This window comes from Musca domestica, unplaced genomic scaffold (genome assembly GCF_030504385.1).
Source record: "Musca domestica strain aabys unplaced genomic scaffold, Musca_domestica.polishedcontigs.V.1.1 7, whole genome shotgun sequence".
Taxonomy (NCBI): domain Eukaryota; kingdom Metazoa; phylum Arthropoda; class Insecta; order Diptera; family Muscidae; genus Musca; species Musca domestica.
Window position 1 is genome coordinate 17821024 of NW_026712383.1, and position 26387 is coordinate 17847410.

Here is a 26387-nt window from a genome sequence, read left to right on the forward strand (position 1 = left end):
TAAAGCTATAAAAGAGGAAACACGTGCATCGGCGTTTTGAAAGTTTACCTCAAAAAAATACCTAAATAAAGGGCGTTAACTCCCCTCCTCTTTCACACTTTTGGAAATTTTCGGATTAAGATAGTTCGGAATCCGTGTATTTTACGTATATCGTGTATTCGGTAATATTGCAAATAAAAATTCGAGGAATATTTTTGTCGAAAAATTTAAGTGAGTCAACAAAGAGGTCTTTTTTGGTCCTATTTTTATAATATGGTTCAAAACTGCCCTTAAGCGAGATCGTAGCAAGTCAAAATATTCTACAAAATTGTTTGTTACAATATTCTACTACAGTTTCTTGAAGACGCCAAAACCCTAAATCTCACCTATACACCAGGAATTAATATATAAAAACACATTTTGGGGTTAAGGCCGTACTTTGTGTGAATTTGTGCCTAAATCTCCAGCAAAGCATAATTTTAGAAGAATGACTTCAAAAGCAAAAATGTTCCTTATAGAATTTCACTATAAGTCACCAAAGAAAGAAAATTTCTATTTCCACTGTAAATTAAAAAAATATTTACATCAATGTTTCCAAAAAACCCCAAAATATTTCCAAAATTTTTTGATCTATTTTTCCCCTGCCTTTTTGAGTTGACGCCTAAAAGTAACATAAAATTGGGTTTAAGGGAGAAGGTGTCAAAACAAGAAATATTCTACACAAAATTTCACTATAAATCTCGAAATAATGCAAATATATAGGAACAATAGTTTTTATGAAAATTACACTCGAAATTTATGTAAAACAAGTGAAAATTATTTCTTCACTTTTTAGTGTTTATTTAATACATATCCAATTCGAGTCAAAATCTCCCTTTATTCTTCATTTTTTGGGAAAAGTGTCAAAGGAAGAATTATTCTACATCAAATTTCACTATAAGTCACCACAGATAGCAAGTCTCTATTTCTACTGCATATCAAAAAAAATATTTGAATAAATATTCCCAAAAAACCGAAAATATTTCTTAATTTTTTTTTAACAAAATTTTCCTCGGACTTTTTTCGAGTTGACGGCTGAAAATGACATAATATTTCGTTTTAGGCAGAATGTATCAAAAGAAGAAATATTCTACACAAAATTTCACAATAAATCTCAGAATAAACCAAATCTCTAGGAACAATAGCTTTTGAGAAAATTGCACTCGAAATTTAGGAATAACAAATGAAAATTATGTGTATACATGTTTTACTTTTAATTTAACACATATCCAATCCAAGTCAATAACTCCCTTTATACGTGATTTTTTGGGGAAAGTATTAAAGGAAGAATTGTTCTACATACAATTTGATTATGAGTCTCTGAACAAAAGAAATTTGTATATGCAATATATACCATAAAAAAATCCATAAAAAAAAAAAAAAAATTTTTTTGATTATTTCTGAAAAAATTAGCATTTTTGTTTTCAAATAAATTTTGCGTTTGAAATAAATAAATTTAAAAAAAAAAATATAAAAAAATTAAGTTTGAAAAACCTTTCCCCTGACATTCTTGATTTTTTCCTGCAATTTTGCACGGAAATAAATTTTTGTTCTATACATTTAGTATTTACAATTCATACCAGCCACTTTATCTTTTGTGTAATAAATATTTGTGTATGTCATCAAACGTGCCAAGAAAATCAGAAAACAAAATAGCAACAGAACAGCAAAAATACGAAAAAAACAATAGCCCATAATGAAAGCTAAACAGCAGAAAGAAAACGTTGGTCGTTCAAAAACAGACCCCAAACAAAAACAACAGAAACAGAAAGACAACAAAACTGTAACAAAAACGTGACATTTAAGCTATGGAATACTCTTGGCAAAAGGGGGGAGGGAGAGGACGAGGGGAGGAGTGTATAGACCCAGAATAAAGCCGCCTATGTGAAACTATGGAATTTTGTAGAATTTTCTCTTTGGAAGGGCAGAGAGAAGCAAAGAAAATTGGCCGGCACTGAAACTGAAGGAGTGGGCTAATTTGGCCTCAAATAGTTTTTAGTTTGGAGATAAGGATTTCTCGACTAAGAGAAAAAAAGTGGTTGGTTTTTTGGCTGCCGGTGGTCTTACGAGCTCTTAATGAAGGTATTTAAATGTTATTTATTTCAAGGAGGTTAATAAATTAACCCAAACTTGTTGCAAGGATCCACAGCTGGCCTCAATTTCGAAAAATGTTGTTGGCCTTTTTAAAGTGCCTTTTTACACATTTACCTTCCTCCCTTCTTGGGGGAAAACTGTAACAATATAGAAACACAAGAAAAGGTAAATACAACTAAAGTGGCCAACATTCTTGGGAATTAGGTCAAATAACCAAGACCGACAGGCATGGCTAAGTTTGGCCCCCAAAACAAGCCAACTACCTTTGGCCACAAGCACACAAACTAATGTCGTCATCCATGACGACTTTATGGCTAAGCTACATTAACAAATCGTGATTTTTTGTGTGGGAGCTTGCGGGGTGGACACACAAAGGGGAGGAAGCATAACAAATCCTGTGTCAGGCAATAAAAGTAACATCTTTCTCCTTGCATTGAGCCACAGGTAGAAAGAGAATAAAAATCCTTGGAAAACTTTTTAATAAGCTTTCCTTGAAGAAAAACTTGTGGATCCTGTAACAACATAATACATAAAATGGACTTCTTAAGTAGTTGCCAGGCAAATAACCAAGGATTTTTACCATATTATGCCATGGGCAACAAGAGAAGGTAAGAGAATCCTTAATGTTTACTTTGCGAGGTTGGTTCGCTCTCTTTTGCCACAAGCTAATAATCTTGTATAAATATTTGAAGGATTTATTTTTATCATTGCGGCTTTTATCTCCTACCTTCTCTCCCCTTTCCCCCATGAAGGTAGCGTATATTATTTCCCATTTTAAGTGGCCTCTTATGTGGCAAATTTTCAAACAGATGAAGTCATAAAATATGTAATAAGCCAATGTAAAAGTACTTTGTCTGTTAATTGTCTGATGGCATTCTGTAATGCTTTTAAACATTTTTCTTCAATTTCCAATGCCAGCTTAATTGGATACCCCCACCTCCCCGCCCCATCACACTCAATACAAGGGTTATGTGCAAAAGAAAGGTTTTAAACACTTTCAAAAGAAATTTATTTTTAATTGGATTTACAAAAGAACAAGCAAGCAAAGCAAGTGGAAGATGGAAGGGGGGGGGACATAAAAGAAAGTGGGGCTAGACGAAATTTTAAGCAATTTGTTTGAGCTATTGAAATTTAATTAAATTCGCTTACAGGCCAATTTCTATAAATAAAAGTGGGAGCGAAAGCTTTTCAAAAAAAAAGCTCACAATTAAATATCGATTTAAATTGTTTGTAGCCAGAGAAATTAAGTATTTAATTTAATTAAGGCATTACAAAATTACGGAATGGTTAGAACGTTACAAAATACATTGATAAAAAATCTTAAGTTTAAATCTTGAGACACATGGTTGAATAAGAAAAAAACAAATATATGATTGTAATGTTCAAGCACATGCTTGAGGGTAATGAAATTTCGAAAATGAGTAATTTTTCCAATAAATTATAATTGCAAATTAAAGCATTTTTTAAATTTTTGGCCACTTTTTCTGATAAGACCATATTTTGAAGGCAATCAAGCATATGCTTGATTAACGAAAACGCTGTAATTTCATTAAAAACACAACATTTTATGTATCGCTTATGTATTTTAGTGTTAAACAATCAAATAATTGCTAGAATTTTTTTCAGATTTAAAATTTTTAAAAATTTCAAGCATATGCTTGAGTCGTATAAATTTGAGAAAATGTAAAAACAAATAACGAAAATATTAAATTTCAAATAACTGATGACTTTTAAGTAAAAACTTGTGAACAAATTTTGAAATGAAGACATTTGTAAGACTTTCAAGCACATGCTTGACCAATGAAAATAGTGCAACTTCATTGCAAACTAGAAATTCTACTTTTTGATTGTGGATATTATGGTTAATCACTAAAAAATTGGTTAAAAATTGCTTCAAACTTTAATTTTTAGTTCACTCAAGCATATGCTTGAATCTGGAATGCAAAAGCAATTTCATAAACGAATAATTTTAATATGTAAATTATTAATGATATATCGGCTAAAATGAATGAGTAAATTTAAAAATGAAGGCATTTGCATGACCATCAAGCACAAGCTTGACCGACGAAAAGACTGACATTTGAGTTGAAACCCAAATATTCATTAGCAATTATTGGCCATAAGTACAATTTAATCAACAATTTTTTTTGAATTGGGTAAAATTCCAATTTTTCAGTTATTCAAGCATATGCATGAATCGAAAAAAATCACGAAAATATAAAAGTTTTTGATGCTCTATAGGCTATTATTACTATTTAATCAACATTATATTCTTAATTAGGTAAAATTTCAATTTTTTAATTACTCAAGCATATGCTTGAATCGAAAAACTTTTAAAATATTAAAAATAAGAACACGAACATATAAAAGTTTCTGATTACACATAATTGTAATAATTAATATCAAGAATTAAATAGTTCTATAGGTTTCAAGCACATGCTTGATAGTGAGAAAATGTTTAGAAAAACTAATTTTAAAAGGGTACTTGGTATGCAGGTGTATTCAACATTCCCTTGAAATTGTGCATTTCTTATTTCAAGTCTTTCAAGCATATGCTTGCAGTGTCAAACATTTGTTTTAAAATAAATGCAAAAATAAAATTCTCAAAAATTTGCCTGTACATTTTCAAAAATTCTAAATTTTCTTAACATTTGATAGTTTATATTTACTCAAGCAAATGCTTGCGTAGCGGAAATTTCGGAAAATTTTAAGAAATTGTGAGAATATTAAGATTTGGAATAACGAATGATGCATGAATTGTAATATTATTATTTTTTAAAAATAAATATACAATTTTTTCACACAAGCATATGCTTGAACAAATAAAAATGCATTAAAAATTTTGAAACAAGTCCAAATTGTCAAAAATGGTTTTATGGGAAAATATTGATTTTATAATTTGCAAGTATCAGCCAATATATATTTTCAAGCATATGCTTGCACATGCAATTTTCTTCGCAATATCAATATTTAAATATAAAAAAATATTTTTTAATTTAAATATATTTTAAAATACCTACAATATTTATTTTCCACCCCTAACCAAAAAAAACTCCCGAATCGTCCACACAATTGATTTATGCACATCCTTCAATTTATGCCCAAACACACAAATCAAGTGTATCGGGACGCCGCGATGACATTCAATTCAGGTGAAAAGCATAACGAATTCTATTCCAATAAACAGTAATAAATCTTTGAATGGTTGAAATTCAATAAAAATTATGGTCGATCGGTTTCAAATCAAATTCTAATTAATGGCCGTGTATTAACAGGCAATTTACCACTGCGAACGTGGTGCCTCGTTAGAGGGTGTGTGCGCACATGCATGGAAAACTGCACGCGCTAACCAGGAAAAAAAACAATATGTGCATGCATTGCATATTCTCCCCCTACCAAGCACCCCTTTTTTCCATGTTGACATAGAACAGGCAATAAAAACCCCGACATAAACCCATTGGTTACACATCATAAATATTGTTTTTGCATAAAACAAACGATTTGCATAATTCAAACGATAAGCAGTGGAGACAAATTATTTGCTGCAACAACAACAACAGCTATACGAAATGACATTGTTAACACCCTTCGAAAAAAAAGAAATATGCAAATTATGTAGATATTTTACAGTTGCAGAATCTAAAACATTTGAATAAAGGAAAAAAATAATATTTGCATGTTTGCAGGCGCCGAAAAAGAAATTTTGAAACAAGTAATTTGCATACTAAATATGCACGGCAGTGGAGGAAAGAAGAATGAAACCCATCACCCATAAAATATTTATTTAAATAACAAAGAATAAGCTTGAGCGCCTAAAAGTATACATTACTTTTTTCCGACATACAACAACTTGAAGGACTACGAAAGCTATGAACAAAGTAGGTGGAGTAAGAAAAGCAATAATCATAAATTGTTTAAATATTCATTAAGCCTTTCAGAGGCAACTTTTTGTAGTTTCATGACTATATAACACCTTAAAGTATGCCTTACATTTGAAAAGAAAATGTTGAAAAATTTATTAGCACAAAAAAAAAGAGAAAAATAAGAACCTTACATTTCTAACTTGAGCCAGCTGTTTCTTAGTTTAATGGAAAATAGCGCCTTAAAGTATGCCTCATATTTGAAAAGAAAAATTTATAAGTATAGCTATCGCTCAAAAGTAAAGAAAAAAACCCCTTAATTTTTTTCTACTCCTGCAATGTTAATGGCCAATATTTTGCCAAGTTATTAATACCTGACTTGCTAGCTGGCTGGCTGGTTGCTTGCCTCCAATATAACCTAGCATTTTTCATTTGCCAACCTATCCCCGCCTCTCTCTCTATCTCTCTTTCATTCTATTAAAAGTTCATTTACCCAGAGTGAGGCCATCTGTGACCAAAACAAAACAAAAACCAAAAACGTTAACATTTTGTGTTAATTTTTATGGGGCTAGGGGTACCATTAACAATAAATTACATATAGTGCAGTATACTTTTAGGGAAAGAGAGTGAGAAAAAAGCAAGACTAGAAAAACATTGCGTGTTTTTAGGTTACCTTGGCTGATAAAGTGTCATTAAAAGAAAATTGTTATAATAATAAAACGAAAGGCAATATTCGAATTATTTAAGAAATACATTAAGAATTTTCTAGAAATGTGGGGAGGAAGAAGTGGGGCAAGGTAGAAAATGGGATGATAAAATTGGCATTAAGAAAATATATTTCCCCCCTTTTTGATGGCAAAGATCTTGAATATTTTTATTCGAAAACAAAAAAAAAAAAAAAAACAATGTCAAGGGCTTGTGTGCTCTTCTTTCTCCTTTTTTTCTCTTATTCTTCACAAAGTCGTTGGTAAAAAAAAATTATATGAATTGCTTTTATAGCACTTACCTGCATTTCTGGTGCACCACCCTCATCTCGTATCAATAACAAATAACTTTGACCATCAATGAACACCTCCTTCTTGAAACGTCCACCCTCCGGGGATTCTTCTTGCATATAGGAACCGGTTAAATAACGATGCACCAAAGCGGATTTGCCGGAATTTAGAGAACCGACAATGCCGAGGCGTAGATCTGGCACCGAGCGTGATATCGTCCATTCTTGACTATTTACAAAGGAATCTGAAAATGAAAACAAAAAAAAGAAGGAGAATTAAAGATTTTGAAAATTGAATTGATTTCGGTTCTAAAAAAATGCAAAAGAAATTATTTTCATGTGTGAAGGGAATATAATGGCGCAAAAGCAGGACATTTATGTGTGGAGCATTATTAAGACGTAAATTCATTATGGTGTCCAATGAAGGGCTTAAAATATACACCTTTTATTATTTTTAATCTTACATAAGGTAAATTACATGAATCGGGCCATGAATTGAGGACTTAAAAAATGGCGCCCAAGTTGGATGGACGAAAAATGTAAAATAGGTGTAAAATAGGATCTAAAAAGGTTAAAACACTTTTGAACTTATTTCCTTGATTTTATTTTCTAACGAAAAAAACAAAACCTAAAAATTTAATGAAGCCAAGGTTTCAATTGAAGTGGCGCCCAAGCTGGGTTAAGCTATTTGTGCGGTGGGGTCAATTAAAGTGTTATTTTACGAATTTTAAGATTGTTTCCATACTTTTAGCTGGGATTTGGAACCTATTCTTGTATGTTGGCATAGTGGCGACCAATCGGAGGTAGCAGGAAGGGGACGGAAGAAGCAAAGAAGTTAGATCAGCAGGGTCAATTAAAGTTTCATAATATGAAAATTTGTTGAATTTTTTTCAATTTAAGTTCCTAAATGAAGACTTTTACTGCATTTCGGCAAAGTGGCGCCCAACGAGGGGCAGCCGGAAAAAGTAAAAAATGAATTAAAAGGAAATCAATACAATAAAATGCTTAATATTCAGCATGATATACAATTTTTGTGTGTTGTGTAAAGTGGCGCCCAAGCTAGGTCAGCAGAAAAAGGAAAGAAATGAAAAATTCCAGTATTTTAACGGACTTTTTTTAAATAGATAAATTTTTTATTATACATAATTTTGTTTTTATTATACATAATATGGCGCGGAAGAAAACAATTCTAACATAAAATGACTCATTCAAGCATTAATACGGCTTTCATTTATGCCAAATTCCGAATTTAAATGTGATCATTATTCAGAATCATGCCTGAAACTTGTCAAAATATTTTCAACAATTTCCCAAAACGGATCTTAAGTCGATATCTGTGTACTATTTACCATGTTGAAATCAAAACATTTGTCAATACTTCTTACCTATGAACATAATTTGCTACCAACAATTTCGTAAATAAAGCGGATTAATTTTGCTACAAATGCTACCAATTTTGGTTTTATGGGCAAAAACAAAAAACTCATTTTTGGAAATTGAAAACCTATCATTAGACAAAATTAAATACTCTCCAACCAAAAAACACAAGCAATACCTCATACTTAACCCACATAAATTGTATTTCAAGAGTCTCCATACGTATTTCGTTTGTTAACAATTATCTTTTAAGCCACAATTAACCAGATTGCGTTGTGTGTGTTAAGCAAAATAACCAAATAAATTTTAAAAACCCAAACCAAACTGATTCATCATTGAGATTAGCGGCGTTGAGCGGTGGTTTATCGGCTCCACTGGCTGTTAATAGCCAAGTTGGCTTGACATTGAATTCGGCATGAACTGCAAAAATAATTATACTACCAGAAAAAAAGCCAAGAAACACTCGCAACTGGTTGTTGTACGAGAGTCCCTTATATGGTCAAAGCCTCTCTAGCTTAAAACAACATAAGCTGGCACGCTTATTCACCGCTTCCATTCATTTCATATTCATATGGCGGTGGGAGTTTGTTTGAAAACTTTAAGTTGTAATTAATAACCATATGTTGTGGGAGGTGAAGAGTGCGCAAAGAAGGGAGCATAAATTGTGTGTTTGGAAAAATTTATTACATGAGATCTAAGATAAGTTAAAAATAAAGATGATGTTATTTGAAGAGAATCAGAAAAAATATTTGTGCCGTTGCCATTTTCATTCATTTGATTGAAAAGATAACGAATTACTCATTGTTTTATAAGTTCCATTAAATATTCATCAGATTTTTAATTTTTGAGTGGCGCCCAAGCTGAAGCTAAGTTTACAACAATCGAATTTATACCTCGGACAACATATTCACAACAATTGCAGTAATATACGCTTCAAATCCCTAAAAATAATTTGATTTGAATGGAAAAATGGCAGATATTAAAAGAATTTCCAATAATGGCGCCCAAGCTGAAATTGACTCTACATAAATTCAAAAATTCCTGGACAAGATATATTTAAGTGAATAATAGTTATTTCTTTTTTTTTAACAAATGATTTAAAAAAATCAAAAACAGAAATTTGCAATATTGGCGCCCAAGCAGGGGTAGACCTAAGTAATAGACAACAGTATATATAATTTTAGATACGATGGTAGTTCACCTTCGTATCATATTTTATATAATTGATGGCACAATTTCGTATAAGACGGTTTGAACATGCCTATTTTTCCACATTGGCGCCCAAATTGGGTTGGGGTAAAATTACCCACCATAGGTCAAATATTTAAAATTTGGAGAACATTTTCTATCTTTTACACCATAGTCAACAAAATTCTCGAAATTTATTTAGAAACAGCAAAGCCGAAAAGCCTTGTTTAATTTGGCGACCAAGCAGGGGTTTTGTATTCAAAAAATAGATTTAACTAAAAAGGAAACCAAGAACATATAAATTCTTAAAGTTTTCTACTCTCCCCAATTGTAAAATATTTTAGAAAAAAATCAGAAATTTTTAATTGCCCCAGTTTGGGCGCCAATCATGAGAAGAGGCGAATTACAGCAGTTGTAATTGAATAATCAATATAGTTGTGACTAAATTAGTTTCTATTGGTATTTTAAGCTACAGGGAAAACATTTTGCCGGTGGTCCAGTTTGGGCGCCATTTTAAAAATTTACTAAGAAAGTAATTTTTAAATCGAAAGGCAAAATATTAGGTGCTGAGGATTTGAAAACTCAAATTAAGGACCCATGTATTGGGCTCCAATTTGAAGAGAACCCACATTAGTATAAAGGGCAACATTTTTAACCACTTTGGGCGCCATTCTTGATAAAAAGTGATTTAATACTTGGTTTTAAACTTAAATTAAATATTGAGGCACTTAGCGCCTGGTCACGATAGGGCGCCACTTTGAAAAATACATAAAAAGCTGTGCTTGCTTGGGCGCCACTTTCAAATTATTAATTAAAAACTATAAAAAAAGGTTGTTGCCCTTGGTTGGGCGCCTCTTTTGCAAAGAAACTAAAAAAAACGTTTGAAATGTTGTTGTCATACTTCCACGTTTTATCTAATAGCTATCTTTTTTGCAATAAAAAAATCGCCAACCAGTCGCTTCCACAATTGTTTTTTGTTGTTGCTATTGCTATTTTTTTTCTTTCTTGTTTTGCGACTGGCTGTCACATGTCATGCACTATAAACTGTCAACTATGTCAAAAAGGCATAATGCCAGCATAAGTTACATGTTACGACACTGACTGCTATCAGCAATGTAAGAGAAGAAAAAAAAAACAAAAACAACTACTAGCCAAACGATGGGGCTGACAAAGAGACAAATGGACGGGCAGGCAATCAGACAAATAAAATGCTTACATATGTTGTGTGTTTTTTCTTGTTGTACCTTGAGATTCATAATAGCCCAGGCAAAAACAACACCAGTAGCGGTAAAAAAACAAGAAAACGGAATGAACAAAGATATGGGCCCCATATTGGGTGGCCATCAAAAATGAGAGAATTTTTTTTGTATAATGGTGTCGTCGACGCCGCCTCTGAGGTACTGGAGTCTGACGTAATAGCAATCCGGCTAAAAAAGGACAAGAAACAAAAAAAAAAAAAATGCACCAGGAAGAGCCAACAGAGAATTATGCCAGAAACTAGTTGCAATTGTTTTGAGTTGCTTTGGCTGAATTAAGGTTGTAGCCCCACCTTGGCGGAAAAAGTTTACATGGGCAACAACATACCAAATAAGGATTTCCCGAAATCAGAAACACAACTAAAATTTGTTGCCAGGTCCTAACGAAAAAAATGCCATGGCATAGGAAATTAGCTATGACAAAGAGCCATTGTATGCCGCAATACCTTGAAGGCAAATAGCCAAGCAGCTCATCAAGTAAAAACAAAAAAGAAGAACAAATAACCCAGCAAACCAACCAACCAGCCAGTTGGGTTAAGGTTAAATGTAACCGGTTTGTTGGAACAAGGACATTTTAATAAAGAAACTTTCAAAAAACAATTAACAATTGTAGATCCTTTTTCTTCCTTGGTGAGTAAGAGAGTTCCTGCTACACTTCCCTGGCACTATGATCTGATTAATAGCCAGATATATTTCTTCAAAGATTTCTTTCAACATTTTGATTGACAGTTGTACCCCGTATGTCCATCACCACAGCAAGTTGTCATGTCAAGCCAGAAGCAGCAGCAACCTTCATGGCAATGACGATGACATACATACATGAACTAGAGTAGTCACAGACAATGGAATTGCAGACCGACCACCTTTTTTTGAATAGAATTCTTAATGAGTTTTTAAAGATATTTGTAGACGTCATATGTTAACATTTTCGTTTTTTGGTGTGCATGAAGTAAACGCTTGAACACTTTGCCGATTTTTGTTTATTTTAAATTTGTTTCACAAAAAAGAAACAAGAATCAATAGGATTCTACATGAAATGAAATCAAGAAGATGAAAGCTTGTGAATCTTCCAGCCAGGCAATGTGTTAATTTTATAAATATTTGACAGGCTGCATGGCTGGCAGACATATGTTTTACAGAAAAATCGCTTTGCAAAAACAAAACAAAAAAGCGAAAAAAAAACTTAGGACCTTGAATGACTGACTATGTGACTGGGATTACGATTTGTGCTACTTCACACATGTTTAACATCCTTCAAAAAGATGAGAGAGAAAGAAGAGGGAGAAAAAAAACTGATCTACTGGGAGATATAAAAAACATAAAAGGAAAATGTCAGCTACTTTCCGTTATGGACAAAAAAATGTGGACATTATTGATTCCGATAATTTCCATGATGTGATTGGGCGCCAATTTTGAAAGAATCTTGAATTCGAGTTTAAAACACTTTTTGAAGATCAAAAATTTGATGGAAAATTAACTATTGAGGTATTTTGAAAAAAACACTTTGAAAAAAATCGAAAAATACATAGCGTTGTCAACCATATCCATGAGGCCCCAATTGACTTATATTCGAGAAATTAAAACGGGCGCCACTTGGAAATAAATTGCTATGTAATATTTCTTTGAATCAAAAAGACACTAATGAATTAAATAGCGTTTAAGCGCCAATAGCCTTAAGTAGGGCGCTAAAGTACCCAAAATCTTCTTGGAACTATTATAGCTTGGGCACCAGTTTTTAACTTTTATGGGGTATTATGCCGACCCACATTCCTGGCATCAAAAAGTGTGGGATCATATATCCCTGCTTGGGCGCCACTTGAACAAAAAAACTTACAATTTATATTTTTTTTATTGTTAGGGATTGAAAAAGACATCGAAAACGTAACTATTGCTCAAGTGACAATGTATTTATTTGAGTGGCAATACAAACCAATTTAAGACATTGACATGGCGCCCAAATGTTCAATATAGGAAACGTTGCATTAAGTCTCAGTTTAAAAGACGTTGGTGATTTTTTGCGGAACTATTTATTGTTGCGGTGGGAATATTTTCTGTGTGGGTATAGAATTTGGCATTTGGCAACATTATAAAATTTATAAGTTCTATAAGTTCCATTTTCGGTTCAATAACAAATATTTTGCAATTTTATTGATAAAAGTCTATTATTATATAAATTTTTTTCAAACTAATAAAATTTAATATCTAAGTTGAAAGTATGCCATGTTGGGCGCCACCTTTCATTTTATTATGCTATATGTGCCCTTCTTCTGGTTTATCTATCTCTTCTTCCTCATACTCTCTCTCTCTCTCTCTCTCTCTCTTTCCTTCCAAAAAAACATTATAGTATGTTTAGTTTGCATTAAAACAAAAATGTCCTTAATTTCCTTTCCTTTACTAACTCTTCCCATTGTTCTCATAACCTCTTTTCTCCTTCCTCCTCAACAATGTAACCCTTTCCTTATTAAATTTAAAAAATTTTCATTTCAAATTATCCCCCCAATTTATCAGACTTAAACAATTTCACACATCGCCATATTCAATTCAAATGCCACGATACAAATTTCTTACATGTCACACGGTTATATCTCTTGACATTTCAACTGTCAAATTAAGACGAATTTGTTGTGGTCTTTAGATGAAAATTACGTTTTTATGTAAAATACCCCCGCTGACAGTGCGCACATGAACATGAACCTTTGGCGGACAGTTTGCTTCTTCTTCTTTATTTTGTTTGTCTATCATTAATCATTGCATCAAATTGCTTAAATTCTGCCTTGAATTTAATCCAAAGGCGTCGACGAGGAACAAAAAAACAACAAAATTGTAACACATTTTGACATTTGTCTACTAATTAATCACTGAATAGTGTAATAATGGCAATGAGAAAGAACAAAAATGAGAAAGAATAAATGAGAACTATAATTAGACTTGGTCTTGGGATTAACGGAATAAAAGTAGAAGAGAAAAACTGGGCTAAGGTTGTGGGCTATTGTTTGTTAGAGAGATGTGGTAAGAGAATGGAGAGAAGGTTACGGTTGCGAAAAATTGGTTAAGATCATAGATGGGCGGCAAAATAACGAAAGAGAAATTATTAGGAGAAATTTGAAAAAACTTTCCTGCGTTGAATTTTATTAATTTAAAAATTTTTAAGCAAAAATTTAATTAAAAAATATTAAAAATTATTTTATAAAAATAATTGTAGAAATTTATTGGTATAAGGCTGTTTTTTATATTTTATTAATGACAGGGAATAAGAGACAGCAACGCGTTCATACTTGCCCATATATGGTTAAGTTATACTTTTTATAACTAGACAAGGATGCGAAATCCTTCTCAAACACTTTTATACCTTTTCATTCCACCAACCCATAAATTGTGAAGGAAGATTTGACCACCAGCCACGAGTTTTTTACAAAATTTCTTATACCTCAGGAAATTTCGGAGAGAGGAGAATAGGTTTGGATCATTTCGACCCCAATCCTTTGGAAACCTTATTCTCCAGGAAATGATTATTTTTCATAATTTCCTACACTTTAGGAAATTTTGAAGGGAAATAGAATATATTCTTCGATATATTGGTCTTTCAGTTATAATCGGAACGATTTTGAAATTATAATGAAAAAATATTATCATTCATGGCTGTAGATCCTCTCTATATTATTTCTCCCTAAGGATCCCTGAATTAATGATGACTCTTTTGGGGAATATTTACAATTCTCCTGGTAATGCATTTCCCTCAGTTTCTCTCTCCTATAAAAAACAGAGAAAATATTCTCTCTCTTTTAAGAATAAAAGCCATCTCCCTCTTTGCACCTTTGTTACAGGGATCGCCAATGGAAAATGTTTTCCCATATAATGTGAAAATGTGGGAATTGTAAGAAGCCATGTGTGTATGTCTTCTGTCGCCAACATTAAGCTCTTCAAATACAGCAAACAAACATTATTAGCTGTGTTTTGTCATTTATCGCATTGACGTTTGATCTTCTCGTTTCGTGGGGAACTTTTCTTGTCTACATTTTCACGTGACTTGTTTACTTTAGCATGACTACTTGACCCTTTTCAAAAGGGTGATTTCATTTTTCCCGCCATAAGGCAAGACAGCCAGCCAGCTAATGATTACACATGTTTTCTTTTCTAGAACTAGTTCTAGTCGTTTTTTTTATTTTAGGGAAATTTTCAATATCTTGTGTTTACATTTTGGGAAGCAAATGTGACAAAGTTTAACCAACACAGGGCTTTGTCTGTTTTCAAGGGCATTCAAAAACAAGAAAACGCTCGATAAAAAAGGGGTTCATAAAAGGGCGCCGTATACTCAGTCTTTACATGTCAATGGCAACTTACACTTCATTAATTTTCTTTACAACCACCCAAAATAAAAAACAACACCCAAACCTGCATGAATGTGTTATCTATTATGGAAAACTCTCAATGCCGGAAGAAAAATAAGCAATAAACATTAAAGAACGGAAAAAGTGTTATAATGAATGGCTTAGGATAAGATAAGTCCCTTAGAATTAAACAAACATTGTTTGCATACGTAATGAATTGCGGCAAAGAGGCGTAACGGCGGCCTTTTCTTACCAAAGGTCGTTTGAGGTTTTTTTTTTCAGTTTTGTAACCGTGAAAATAAGATCATTATCGATCAACCTTAAATTGATAAACGCTTTGGTCGGGGAAAGAAGATCAATTAAGAGAAAATGGCTGTGGTGTGACACACATGTCACTCTCCTTGGTTTGTGGCTTGATGAACTTTGAACTAAGCAATTTGTGGCGGTTGCTTTTGGGTGATTTTAATAGGGAAAAATGTAACGATTTTTTTAAGACACATAATTTATTGGAAAATAATTAATGATATATTCAGGAAAATTTAATTGGGAGGGAAATTCTCATTTTTCAAATCGAATTTGTTACTTAAACATAATTATTGAAAATTGTATAGATAAAAGTAGCCATTGATGCCACGATTTGACTGACTAATTATCAGCGTCTCATTATTTAAGCATAGAGGACCGATACAGATTGTGTTTATTTTAAAATATTTTTTAAAATTCGGGCGTTTTAAAATATAGATTAGAGGTATTTTTTTCGAAACTCATAAGTAAATTATAACTGCGCATTCAGCTCGGGCGCCAGTTTTTATTTGAAGAAAAAACTTCAATTTGTAACACCAAATTTGAAATAATTATCAAGTGTTTCGAGGGAAAATTCCACACATAATCTAATCTCTTATTACCAGGACTTTTTAACTTAAATTTAAGAACAGATAGGTAGGCTACATATTTAAATTAATTATTAAGAGTTTCGATGATGTAATATCTTATGGGCAGAACTTTTTAAGTTTAATTTATGAGGAGATATTGGCGCCCAAGCATTGGGAATGCGAGGGAGAAAAGTAGGCTACAACTTTATGATAGGTTATCCAGTGTTTCTGGGTAAAATTTCACACATTTTATTTTTAAATTGATTTAAAAAGGAGATTTTGGCGCCCAAGCATTTAAAATGGGATGGAGAAAAGCAAGCTATATAAATTAATTTTATTGTAATGGAAAACGGGGAAAATCGAACTTAATTACATTGGACAGACCTCTGTAAGCCACCAAGGAGGGATATAATAAAGAAGATTTCAAAATAACTAGAATGGATTATGTATATGGCCCCTTTAATGTACTGTACTAACAAGGAGATATTGGCGCTCAAGCATTGGGAGTGCTAGGGAGAAAGATGGGCTTCGGGTATGTCTTTTATCGTAAGAAAAAAATTAGGAAAAGAAGAATTCAAGTACATTGGATAGACTTCTGTGAGCGACCAATGCGGGATATTAAAGAGACGATTTCAAAATAATTAGAATGGATAATATTTTCAAATTTTCCCTTCCATGTACTGTGTGAAATATTCTACTGAACCCTTTTCCCCTCTCAACGCCAGCTCTTAACCTCAAAAGTTTTGTATACTACTGCTTTTTCTTTTTCCTTTCTCCTCTCCTGTTTATTAACATTTAATTGAATTTTAAATAAGAAAACATCAAAGGAGCCACAAATGGAAAAACCAGTATCTTGGAAAACCTGTTGGTAGGTATTCAGAGAAATTCAAGCATATCATTTCATATAAAACAAAAGGCAAATGTCCTTCCGTTTTTTTTTTCTTTCTTTCTATTCATAAATGTACATTAAGGAACGTAAAGAAGAAGACAAGAAAAAAGCCCAACCTTCTCAAAATAAAACTCCCCTTTTTCCCAATGCAAACTATGAATTTTATACCTTCATTTCTGGACAAAAAACGCACACATAATACAGTAATTTTCACGTGTCCATTTGATGGCGACAACAATCGTTTTTGGTATGGTGTCCTTTTGCCATAAACAAATTTGTTTCAGATGACCAACCAACCCTCCAGCACCGGGGGGAAAGAAATCCTTGTTTAGAAGCAAAATTATGTATAGAAGGAGGAGTGAGCTAATGTTGTTTTGCTGTTGCCGTTGAATTCAATGTGAAATTGATATGGCTTTTTATTAGTTTTATCATGCTTTTTTCTTCCCCTTCCCCTCTGCTTTATTATTCTTTTTTAATGTGTGTGTTCTTTTGTTTTTATTGTTATTTTAAGAATAAAACAAGTTTATTTTACGTTTTGTCATATTATTTGAGAGAGTGTTGGTATTATTGCTCTATTATTTGGTAATTTGTTATGGTTTCTTTTTGTTTTAATTTGGAAATACTTTTTTATTTTGTTTTTAATAGCAAAAAAAGCTTAAAAGTTGTAGAGCAACATTTAATAAAGAATTAACGCTAAACAGGATGCTTAAAAGTTGTCAAGAAGGAGAAGAAAGAGAGAGCAGAGAACTGATAACATGATATCGATTATTGGCTCCATATCGATCTAGCGGGCTCTAATAAGAGCAGCTACCCAGTGGGAAAATGGAGAATGCATTACATTGATAATGAATAATTTCTTGCATTATATGATTTACATTACAGAATTTGTCTAAAATATTCGAGAAAAGAATGCAATTTGAGCAAAAAATGATTATAACATTATTGTTATGGAATGCATTATATTATTCATCCCAATAGAAGCGAAATGGTAATTTCATTTGACGAAATCTGCAAACTGATTACCGTCTATATTCCAGAATCTATACATGATGGAATGTGTAGTTTCATAGTTTTTTTTCTTGTTTTTTTGTGTCCCGTTATTTTCGGGCGACTTCATGTCGCGTTATTGTTGAAATTTGTAAATTTGTTTAGTTTCGTTTCATTTGTGTGACAGTGAAGACGTAAGTTTATAAAATGTATTGAAAGCGACATTGGAGGCGTTTAATATTAAAAAATTGGGGAAGACTTACCTTCGTTTGTAAGTATTGAATAATATTAAAAAATGCTAATATAGTTATTAACGACAAATTCTTTTTTTCTAGATACCTATCATGGAAAGAATCTTGATTCCTTCTGGAGTTGTAAAAAACTTATGTAGAGTAGAAGAATTAATTATGAACTATAACTTTGAAGGAATAAAAGGAAAAATGGCTTTTAAGTCCTTTGAAAATATAAATAAGTTAATGTATGGTAAGTAAAATTGTTAAAATTTTCTACATTAAATACTTTTAGAATATATTATACATATTAATACATATGTTTTTTATTGCAGAGGTGTCAAAGAGGGAAGGATACGACGAGAAGGAATATAAGAAGGATGTTGAAAAAGGCATTCCATTTGATAAAATTAAGGCAGTTTAAGAAAACACATCTCGCCAAAAAACGTAGCGAGAAATAAGAATTTATTTAAACATAATCCAAAAATGAATTATATTTTATGTTTTTGTATGTATTCACAATGAGTTTGTTTGTTTATGTTTTTGTATTATAAGAATACGTACATATAAATATAAAATGCATATAAACTATGTTTATTATTAATAAATTATTTTATTATATTTCAAAGTAAAAGAACACAATTTTAATGTATTCTGGGGGAATGAATTATAAAACAAATGATAAAGTATTAATTATTTAATGCATTGAGATACATCAATTATATAATGCATACTTAAAAGATTGTCCAAAATGCATTATATAGATTGCATTATATTACGAATCGCTTAGACAAACAAAAGGAATGCATTATTTTCCTAGGACATGGACCGTGTTAACAATAATGAATTCTGGAATGTATAAATCATAGTGTTTATGCATTACCTCTTCGTTTACCATACCTTCCATTTTCCCACTGGGTATTTGATAATCCCAGTGGGAAAATGGAAGGTATGGTAAACGAAGAGGTAATGCATAAACACTATGATTTATACATTCCAGAATTCATTATTGTTAACACGGTCCATGTCCTAGGAAAATAATGCATTCCTTTTGTTTGTCTAAGCGATTCGTAATATAATGCAATCTATATAATGCATTTTGGACAATCTTTTAAGTATGCATTATATAATTGATGTATCTCAATGCATTAAATAATTAATACTTTATCATTTGTTTTATAATTCATTCCCCCAGAATACATTAAAATTGTGTTCTTTTACTTTGAAATATAATAAAATAATTTATTAATAATAAACATAGTTTATATGCATTTTATATTTATATGTACGTATTCTTATAATACAAAAACATAAACAAACAAACTCATTGTGAATACATACAAAAACATAAAATATAATTCATTTTTGGATTATGTTTAAATAAATTCTTATTTCTCGCTACGTTTTTTGGCGAGATGTGTTTTCTTAAACTGCCTTAATTTTATCAAATGGAATGCCTTTTTCAACATCCTTCTTATATTCCTTCTCGTCGTATCCTTCCCTCTTTGACACCTCTGCAATAAAAAACATATGTATTAATATGTATAATATATTCTAAAAGTATTTAATGTAGAAAATTTTAACAATTTTACTTACCATACATTAACTTATTTATATTTTCAAAGGACTTAAAAGCCATTTTTCCTTTTATTCCTTCAAAGTTATAGTTCATAATTAATTCTTCTACTCTACATAAGTTTTTTACAACTCCAGAAGGAATCAAGATTCTTTCCATGATAGGTATCTAGAAAAAAAGAATTTGTCGTTAATAACTATATTAGCATTTTTTAATATTATTCAATACTTACAAACGAAGGTAAGTCTTCCCCAATTTTTTAATATTAAACGCCTCCAATGTCGCTTTCAATACATTTTATAAACTTACGTCTTCACTGTCACACAAATGAAACGAAACTAAACAAATTTACAAATTTCAACAATAACGCGACATGAAGTCGCCCGAAAATAACGGGACACAAAAAAACAAGAAAAAAAACTATGAAACTACACATTCCATCATGTATAGATTCTGGAATATAGACGGTAATCAGTTTGCAGATTTCGTCAAATGAAATTACCATTTCGCTTCTATTGGGATGAATAATATAATGCATTCCATAACAATAATGTTATAATCATTTTTTGCTCAAATTGCATTCTTTTCTCGAATATTTTAGACAAATTCTGTAATGTAAATCATATAATGCAAGAAATTATTCATTATCAATGTAATGCATTCTCCATTTTCCCACTGGGAATGTTTATTTTTTTGTGAAGAGAGAGGTGAGAGAGAGAGGACTTAATATTATCGATTATTGTCACCATATCGATATAAGGAGCCCTAATAATAGCAGCTTTATAAATTAAATTAACAGAGTTTACTTTTTGGGAAAAAGAAAAGGTCCGAGAATTGTATTTTATGTTACCGATAACAAAAACTCAAATTAAGTCTAAATTAAAAAAGTTTGGTGAGAAAGCATAGTTCGTTGTTTGAGATTTCAATGAAAGCTGTTTCGTGTTTCCCTTCTTAGGTTTGGGACTTCTTTAACAAGACAATTCGTTCTTCCTTTTGCTTATTTCAAAGCAGCTGCACTTCAAATCTTTAAAGCCATCACCATGACCCAAACCCAGCCCAAAAGCACACAACAGATGTCCGACTACCAACAGAACAGAAGTCACGGCATGTGAAAGGCAATCTCAAAACAATCTTCACCTGTTCGTTAAGTTTTTTTATTATTTTGCGGTGACAGTGACTGGGAACCAAAACAAATGCCAATTTCAAATACCAAACAGGATCATTAAAATTATAAGCAAGCCTACATCTTCATTAAAAATTTATGATTGTGGTAAAAACTATTTGATTAGATTTTGAAAAGTCGTCTTTGGGGAGACTTTAGTACCCAACAAAAATGTATGCCCATCAATGTGAATTTAGGGACCCTAAATTATCCTGTGATCTTTATGTGTTTTGCATGGGCATGTGTAAGCATGCAATTTTATGATGGTCATAAAATTAAAACCAGTAGCAATGTGCACATACACACACACACACTAACCACAGGTTGTCATGGACTTGGTGGTTAACAGGTAAAACCTCAAATGTCAAAGCTGTGGATTTAAGCAGATGCTACTCTTTCTCTTTTATTTGGGCAAAAGGATAAGCAATTTGATGAATGATTAAGAGGGGTTTTATGAAGTATTTATAACAAGGTGTTGATTGATGATGGTTGGAAGGTTTGAGGAATAATGAGATAGAAGGAGAGCGAAGTAAAGGAAGTTATTCAGCCGAAAAGTGATTAAAGTGGCCATAAAGATTAACTCTTTAAGGAGTTAGAGAAGGTCATAAAATTGTCCTAGTGATGTATGAGTAAAATGTAGGGCAAGGTGTATCTCCTTAACCACGAAGAGGGAGAAATTAATGTTCGAGAGGAGGATTTCTGAAGTATCGGTAGCATGGTCTTGATTGCTGATGTTAGAAGAGTTTAAGGTATAGAGAGAAAGTTCTCAGCCAAAAAGTGGTTATAAAGATTAACTCTTTATGTAGTTTGGAGGTTATAAAATTGTCCTTGTGATTTATGACCCACATGGGCAAGGTGTATCCCCTTAATCGCTAATTATATGCTCTCTCTTATAGTTATTAATATATCCCAATGGAAAATTTTGGCTAAATGGGCTGGCGAAGTTGATGGCATTTTTATGAGCATGTAATCACCCAGATTTAGTGGTTGGATTAAAAAACCCACAACTTGGTTTTGGCCGTTTATGATCCTAAGTATGCTAAGTTTGAATGATATATTAATTACGATTTTATGGTCAAGGTGTTCCTGAAAATATATTAGGCATCTGACAAGTTTAGAGAGAGAGAAAGGGAAACAGGAAAGAAGGACGCAAGTGGGATTTCCAAATGAGGTTGTTTTATCAAAATAGGTCGTCAAGATTAATTATCGATTCTCTTTCCAAAAATGGACACAACAAAATGGCGTCCTTGACTATTTCCTTACAACGGACCCAAACAAATTTCTTTTTAGAGTGACCAAAAGAAACTTAAGTCTGGCCACAGTGGGATTTTCAGACGGGTCTGCTGATTCAAAATAAGCGATCGTTTATATACCGTCAATATTAGAATATTTTATAAGAATGTTAATTTTCCAAATTTTATAAAAAAAGTATATCAGATCAAGGTGTATCTTATATTTAAGTTGAAAATGGGTAAATTGAAAGGTTTGTTAAAAATATAAAGAACAGTTCTGTCATATTAGCATAACTTTTGATTTACTTATCATATTTTATTTAGTATTATATAAAATCTACAAATTTTTAAGTCTGGGCCTTCCTTGGTTCTCTTTTTTGATTTTATTTGTTTCTAGCTATGGAGCACCAATTAAGCACATCTCTCAATTAAATAACTATGGGAGAGAGTGGGAGGGAGAGAGATCATGCTCACGTATCCACTATTTAAAATCAAAAAAAAACCAACAACTTTATTTTACAAAAAATTAGCTCATCAAACCGCTACAAGTTCACGGACATATGTTTTTCTTCCCATCATTTGGAACACCTCCGGAAATGTTCATTTGCTTGTGGTTGTTGTTTTTGTTGTTAGCTAATTATGTCCATATTAGAAATAAATAGAAAAAAATGACATATGTTCTGTCAGTTCGCTTCACTGGTTCATTCATTCATTTATTTGAACAAATAATTTTCCCTTTGACAATAATGGTGATGAGTTAATAAATGTCAGTAGGAGAAGAGTGAAGAAAAGGTTACATGTTTTTTGTTGGCTACCAGACAGCGTGTAAAGTTCGTGTGTGTGTATGCGTGGGAGAAAATAAAATACATGATTAATTAACGTATCGGTAAGGGACATGGGGGGTAATTATTAATTAATATAAGGTATGATACATACGAGAAAATGCCATTGGATGAGACCGGAGAACAAAGTGGGTCAATGGGAGGAAATTGTAAAACAGAGAAGGAGAGAGAAAGAGTGATTTTACATAGAGGGGCAAGTATGCACGCTTGCTGTTGTGTCTCTTATTCTCTGTCATGAGAAAACTATCAAAAGGCGGAAAATATGCATTATTTTGAAGAATTGTTTATATATTATTTTTTGAGCCTATTTTGCATGATATTTTAATTGTACACAATATAATTATTACTGAAAACAAGAGAGTCTCAATAAATCTAAATCTAAAAAATAATATTTTCCCATCAATTTTGAAATACATTTGATTTTTTGATTTCAATGTGTACCCAGTTAGATACATCTCTTCTCTCTGAGATAATAAATATATTTCTGTATTTTATACCAATTTCCAAAATAATTTGAATATTTCCCCCTCATATTTTACACCATCTGCCGATGTTTCACAAAAAAATAAAGTAAATCGCTTTTGGTTTGGCAAATAATTTCACAAAATCCCTTATCTTTTAAGGAACAAGATCTAAAATACAAATCAGTGCTCGAAGCAAGTACAGGATTTCAATTTTTGGCCAAAGAACGACAGCTGCAAAATTTTCTTTTATTCTTTTTTTTGGTTTTTGGCAGAGACAGCGATTTGCGCGCCTTTTTCTTTAGCAGATAATTGTTCATGGGTTCAATGCAGGCCAGAAGGTAGATTAAAGAATCACCAAGTGAATGTTGTGGGCTGTGAATGTTGTGGGCTGCTAAGAGATAGACAACAAAGTGAAATGAAGGTAGTGAAATCTAGTATTGAGACAAAGATTTAGAATCGTAACCAAGTGAAGGCAGGCAGGCAGACGGGGAAGAAAGGCTAAAAGGTAGACAAGTTACAAGTTGTTGGCATTCTGGTGAAATGAAAGGGAATCAAGAGAGCAACAACAACAAAAACCTCAGGCGAAATTCGATTTGAGAATTGTAAGGCATTTCACCAAATGCTGGCTGGTGTGTGTGTGTGTATGTTTGTATCGTGTGTCGGTTTTGAAAAAAAATTGTAATAACAATGGATGATGGAAAATTGATGGTAATCAATGGAAAATGAAGCATTTAATAGTTAGGGCTACACCTTGAAAATTAACAAGGATCTATGGAGTGTGGCATTAAAAAAACAAAGTGAAAACAAATTTTTAGCCTTAAAAAGAAGACCAAGGTTTAAAAATAAAAATTAAAAACAAATATTAATTATTGAATTGAGAGAACTCTATTACTTTTACAACACGTAAACGTAGCGTAAGTCGTTACTTACTAACTGCAATTAGTTCGCAGAAACAAATAGCAACATGTAAATATTAGCAATAAGTTTTTCATTGTTAGCGTCTAAGTTGTGAATTGATCACTCAGTATAAAGAAGCCAAACTGAAAATAAGTTTCTTTTAAATTGGAACATCGGCAAAAATAGAATATACGACAAAAATGACACACACTTTTACTTAAAAAATATTCGTAATTAAATAAATGCAAAAATAAATAAATAATTCCAAAAGACGACATTTAAAGTCTAGCCATTCACAATAGCTTCGTTGTTGTCTTGAAACAACATTGAATTCCATACACATGACTAATGATGACTTCACTCCCTCGATTACCCATCCGAACCAAACCCCTTTTTTTGGAGGCGTCTCTTCGAAATCATAGTAAACTCAAATCAATGCTGCAGAAAACATTTCATGTTCGAATATTCATTTGGAGTAGAGAAACATAGAATGCTAATTAGTATTTAAGGTGGAATTTTGAAAAGAATAAAGGTTTTGTTTTTGTTGTTGTGGGGCCTTTCCCATCGAAGGGGAATGTTAGTGAACTAATCGGTAAGCATGTTTCGTAGCGTGGTAGCGGATAATTTCTTTTCATTTTTGTACAAGACAAAAATTTGCAAAATTGGAATGTTCTAAGAAGATTGTTTTCAAAAAAATCAAAAAAAAAAAAAAAATCGAAATCATAATTAAAGACAGAATGAATAAATCATAGAGGGATTAAAATATTATTTAAAAAAACTAATAATAAAATAGAGGAGGAATGTATGGAGAACTAATAAGAAATTGAGGGATTAAAAAAATATTAAAATGAAAAGAAATTAGCAAGAACCCAATGAATTTCATATTCAAAAATAACAAGAATATATTTCGGTTTAATGCCAACCCGAATTTTCAATATTTTTTACCTAAAATGTATTTGAATTCATAAAACTTGAAAGTAATCCGAAAAAATGTTATTCCAAAATTCAAATACTAAAAATTTCAGTATATTTTCACTTAAAAAGGTGGAGTTTTCACCTCAAAATCGATTTCTATTACTAAATGAAATTTTCGAAAAATAGGAACATCTGTCATTTTTGGGTTTTTCCTTCAACCACAATAGTATTTGGATTTCCACATGCAATTCAAATTTAATTACAGTGAAAAGTTATTTATTGGGAAATTAAAATGAAACATGTTTCAAATAATAATAGGAAAATGAAAAACTGGTGCAAAATTTCAGCAATTTATCATAGAAATTATGATTACTGTGAAAACATAAAACCAAAATTTCATTGTGAAATTTTGCCGTAATTTTCCATGCTTATTAAAATAATGTTTAGAATTTTGGGTTCTTTTGACGTTAATTTGATGTGGAATTTGGAAAAATTTGCCATGGTCATATGAAGAAGAAAAAGTGTCCAGCAAAATGTGGACAAAATAGTTTTCAATAAGTCCTTAAATAGCGTGTGAATATGATGGTGGTCAAATTGCAGCTATGAAAGTTAAAGAGAGTCCTTTTTCGACGAGATGAAGAGCGAAGTGATTTTTCGGCTAGTTAAAGCAGGAAATATTATTGATATGAACTCAGTAAGTCTTGAAAACATTAATCTTTAATAGCCTTTAACAATAGCAGTCCACTGCAGTCTTCCTCTTTTTTGAAAACACTGACAAATGTACTATGAAATGATAACATTATACCTTAGAACTGTTTTCGTCTTGTTCTAATTACATGGAGAGAGAAATGCCATAACAAAAGCAATTAATGAAATAACAACAAAGAGGGAGCAAATGAAACATGCTCAGGGTCTCTATTTTGCCTTTATGAGACGAGTCGTCAATAGATTTCTTTCTTTAAATACATTGATGAATGTACTACGAAATGATAACTGTTATCGTCTTGTTCCAATTACATTGAGAGAAATGCCACTTGCGAATAATAACAAAGGTAATTTATGAAACAACAACAAAGAGAGTGCGAATGAGACTTGCTAACGGTCTCAATTATAGTCTTGAGGAAAAGAGTCGTTAATAGACTAGACAAACTAAAAGAAAGTAGGGATATGTAAACCGACTATCGATTAATGCCAACAGCTTGTCTT

The 26387-nt window shown here is 31.9% G+C and overlaps 1 protein-coding gene and 2 long non-coding RNA genes across 3 annotated transcripts in view; 1 reads left to right on the plus strand and 2 right to left on the minus strand.

Annotated features, from left to right (window-relative positions):
- LOC101889035 (centaurin-gamma-1A) overlaps window positions 1-26387 on the minus strand; it is a 575535-nt gene that overhangs the window by 14158 nt on the left and 534990 nt on the right. The window contains exon 2 of the mRNA XM_059130016.1: window positions 6979-7211. Coding sequence (XP_058985999.1) covers window positions 6979-7211 — 233 coding nt within the window. The remainder of the gene's footprint in view (window positions 1-6978; window positions 7212-26387) is intronic.
- Window positions 17693-18747, plus strand: LOC131806104 (uncharacterized). Its single transcript, XR_009343965.1, has 3 exons — window positions 17693-18134; window positions 18199-18346; window positions 18429-18747. It is a non-coding gene; the product is annotated as an uncharacterized LOC131806104 (long non-coding RNA).
- On the minus strand, window positions 19289-20343 carry LOC131806103 (uncharacterized). Its single transcript, XR_009343964.1, has 3 exons — window positions 19902-20343; window positions 19690-19837; window positions 19289-19607 (listed from the first exon to the last, which is right to left on the minus strand). It is a non-coding gene; the product is annotated as an uncharacterized LOC131806103 (long non-coding RNA).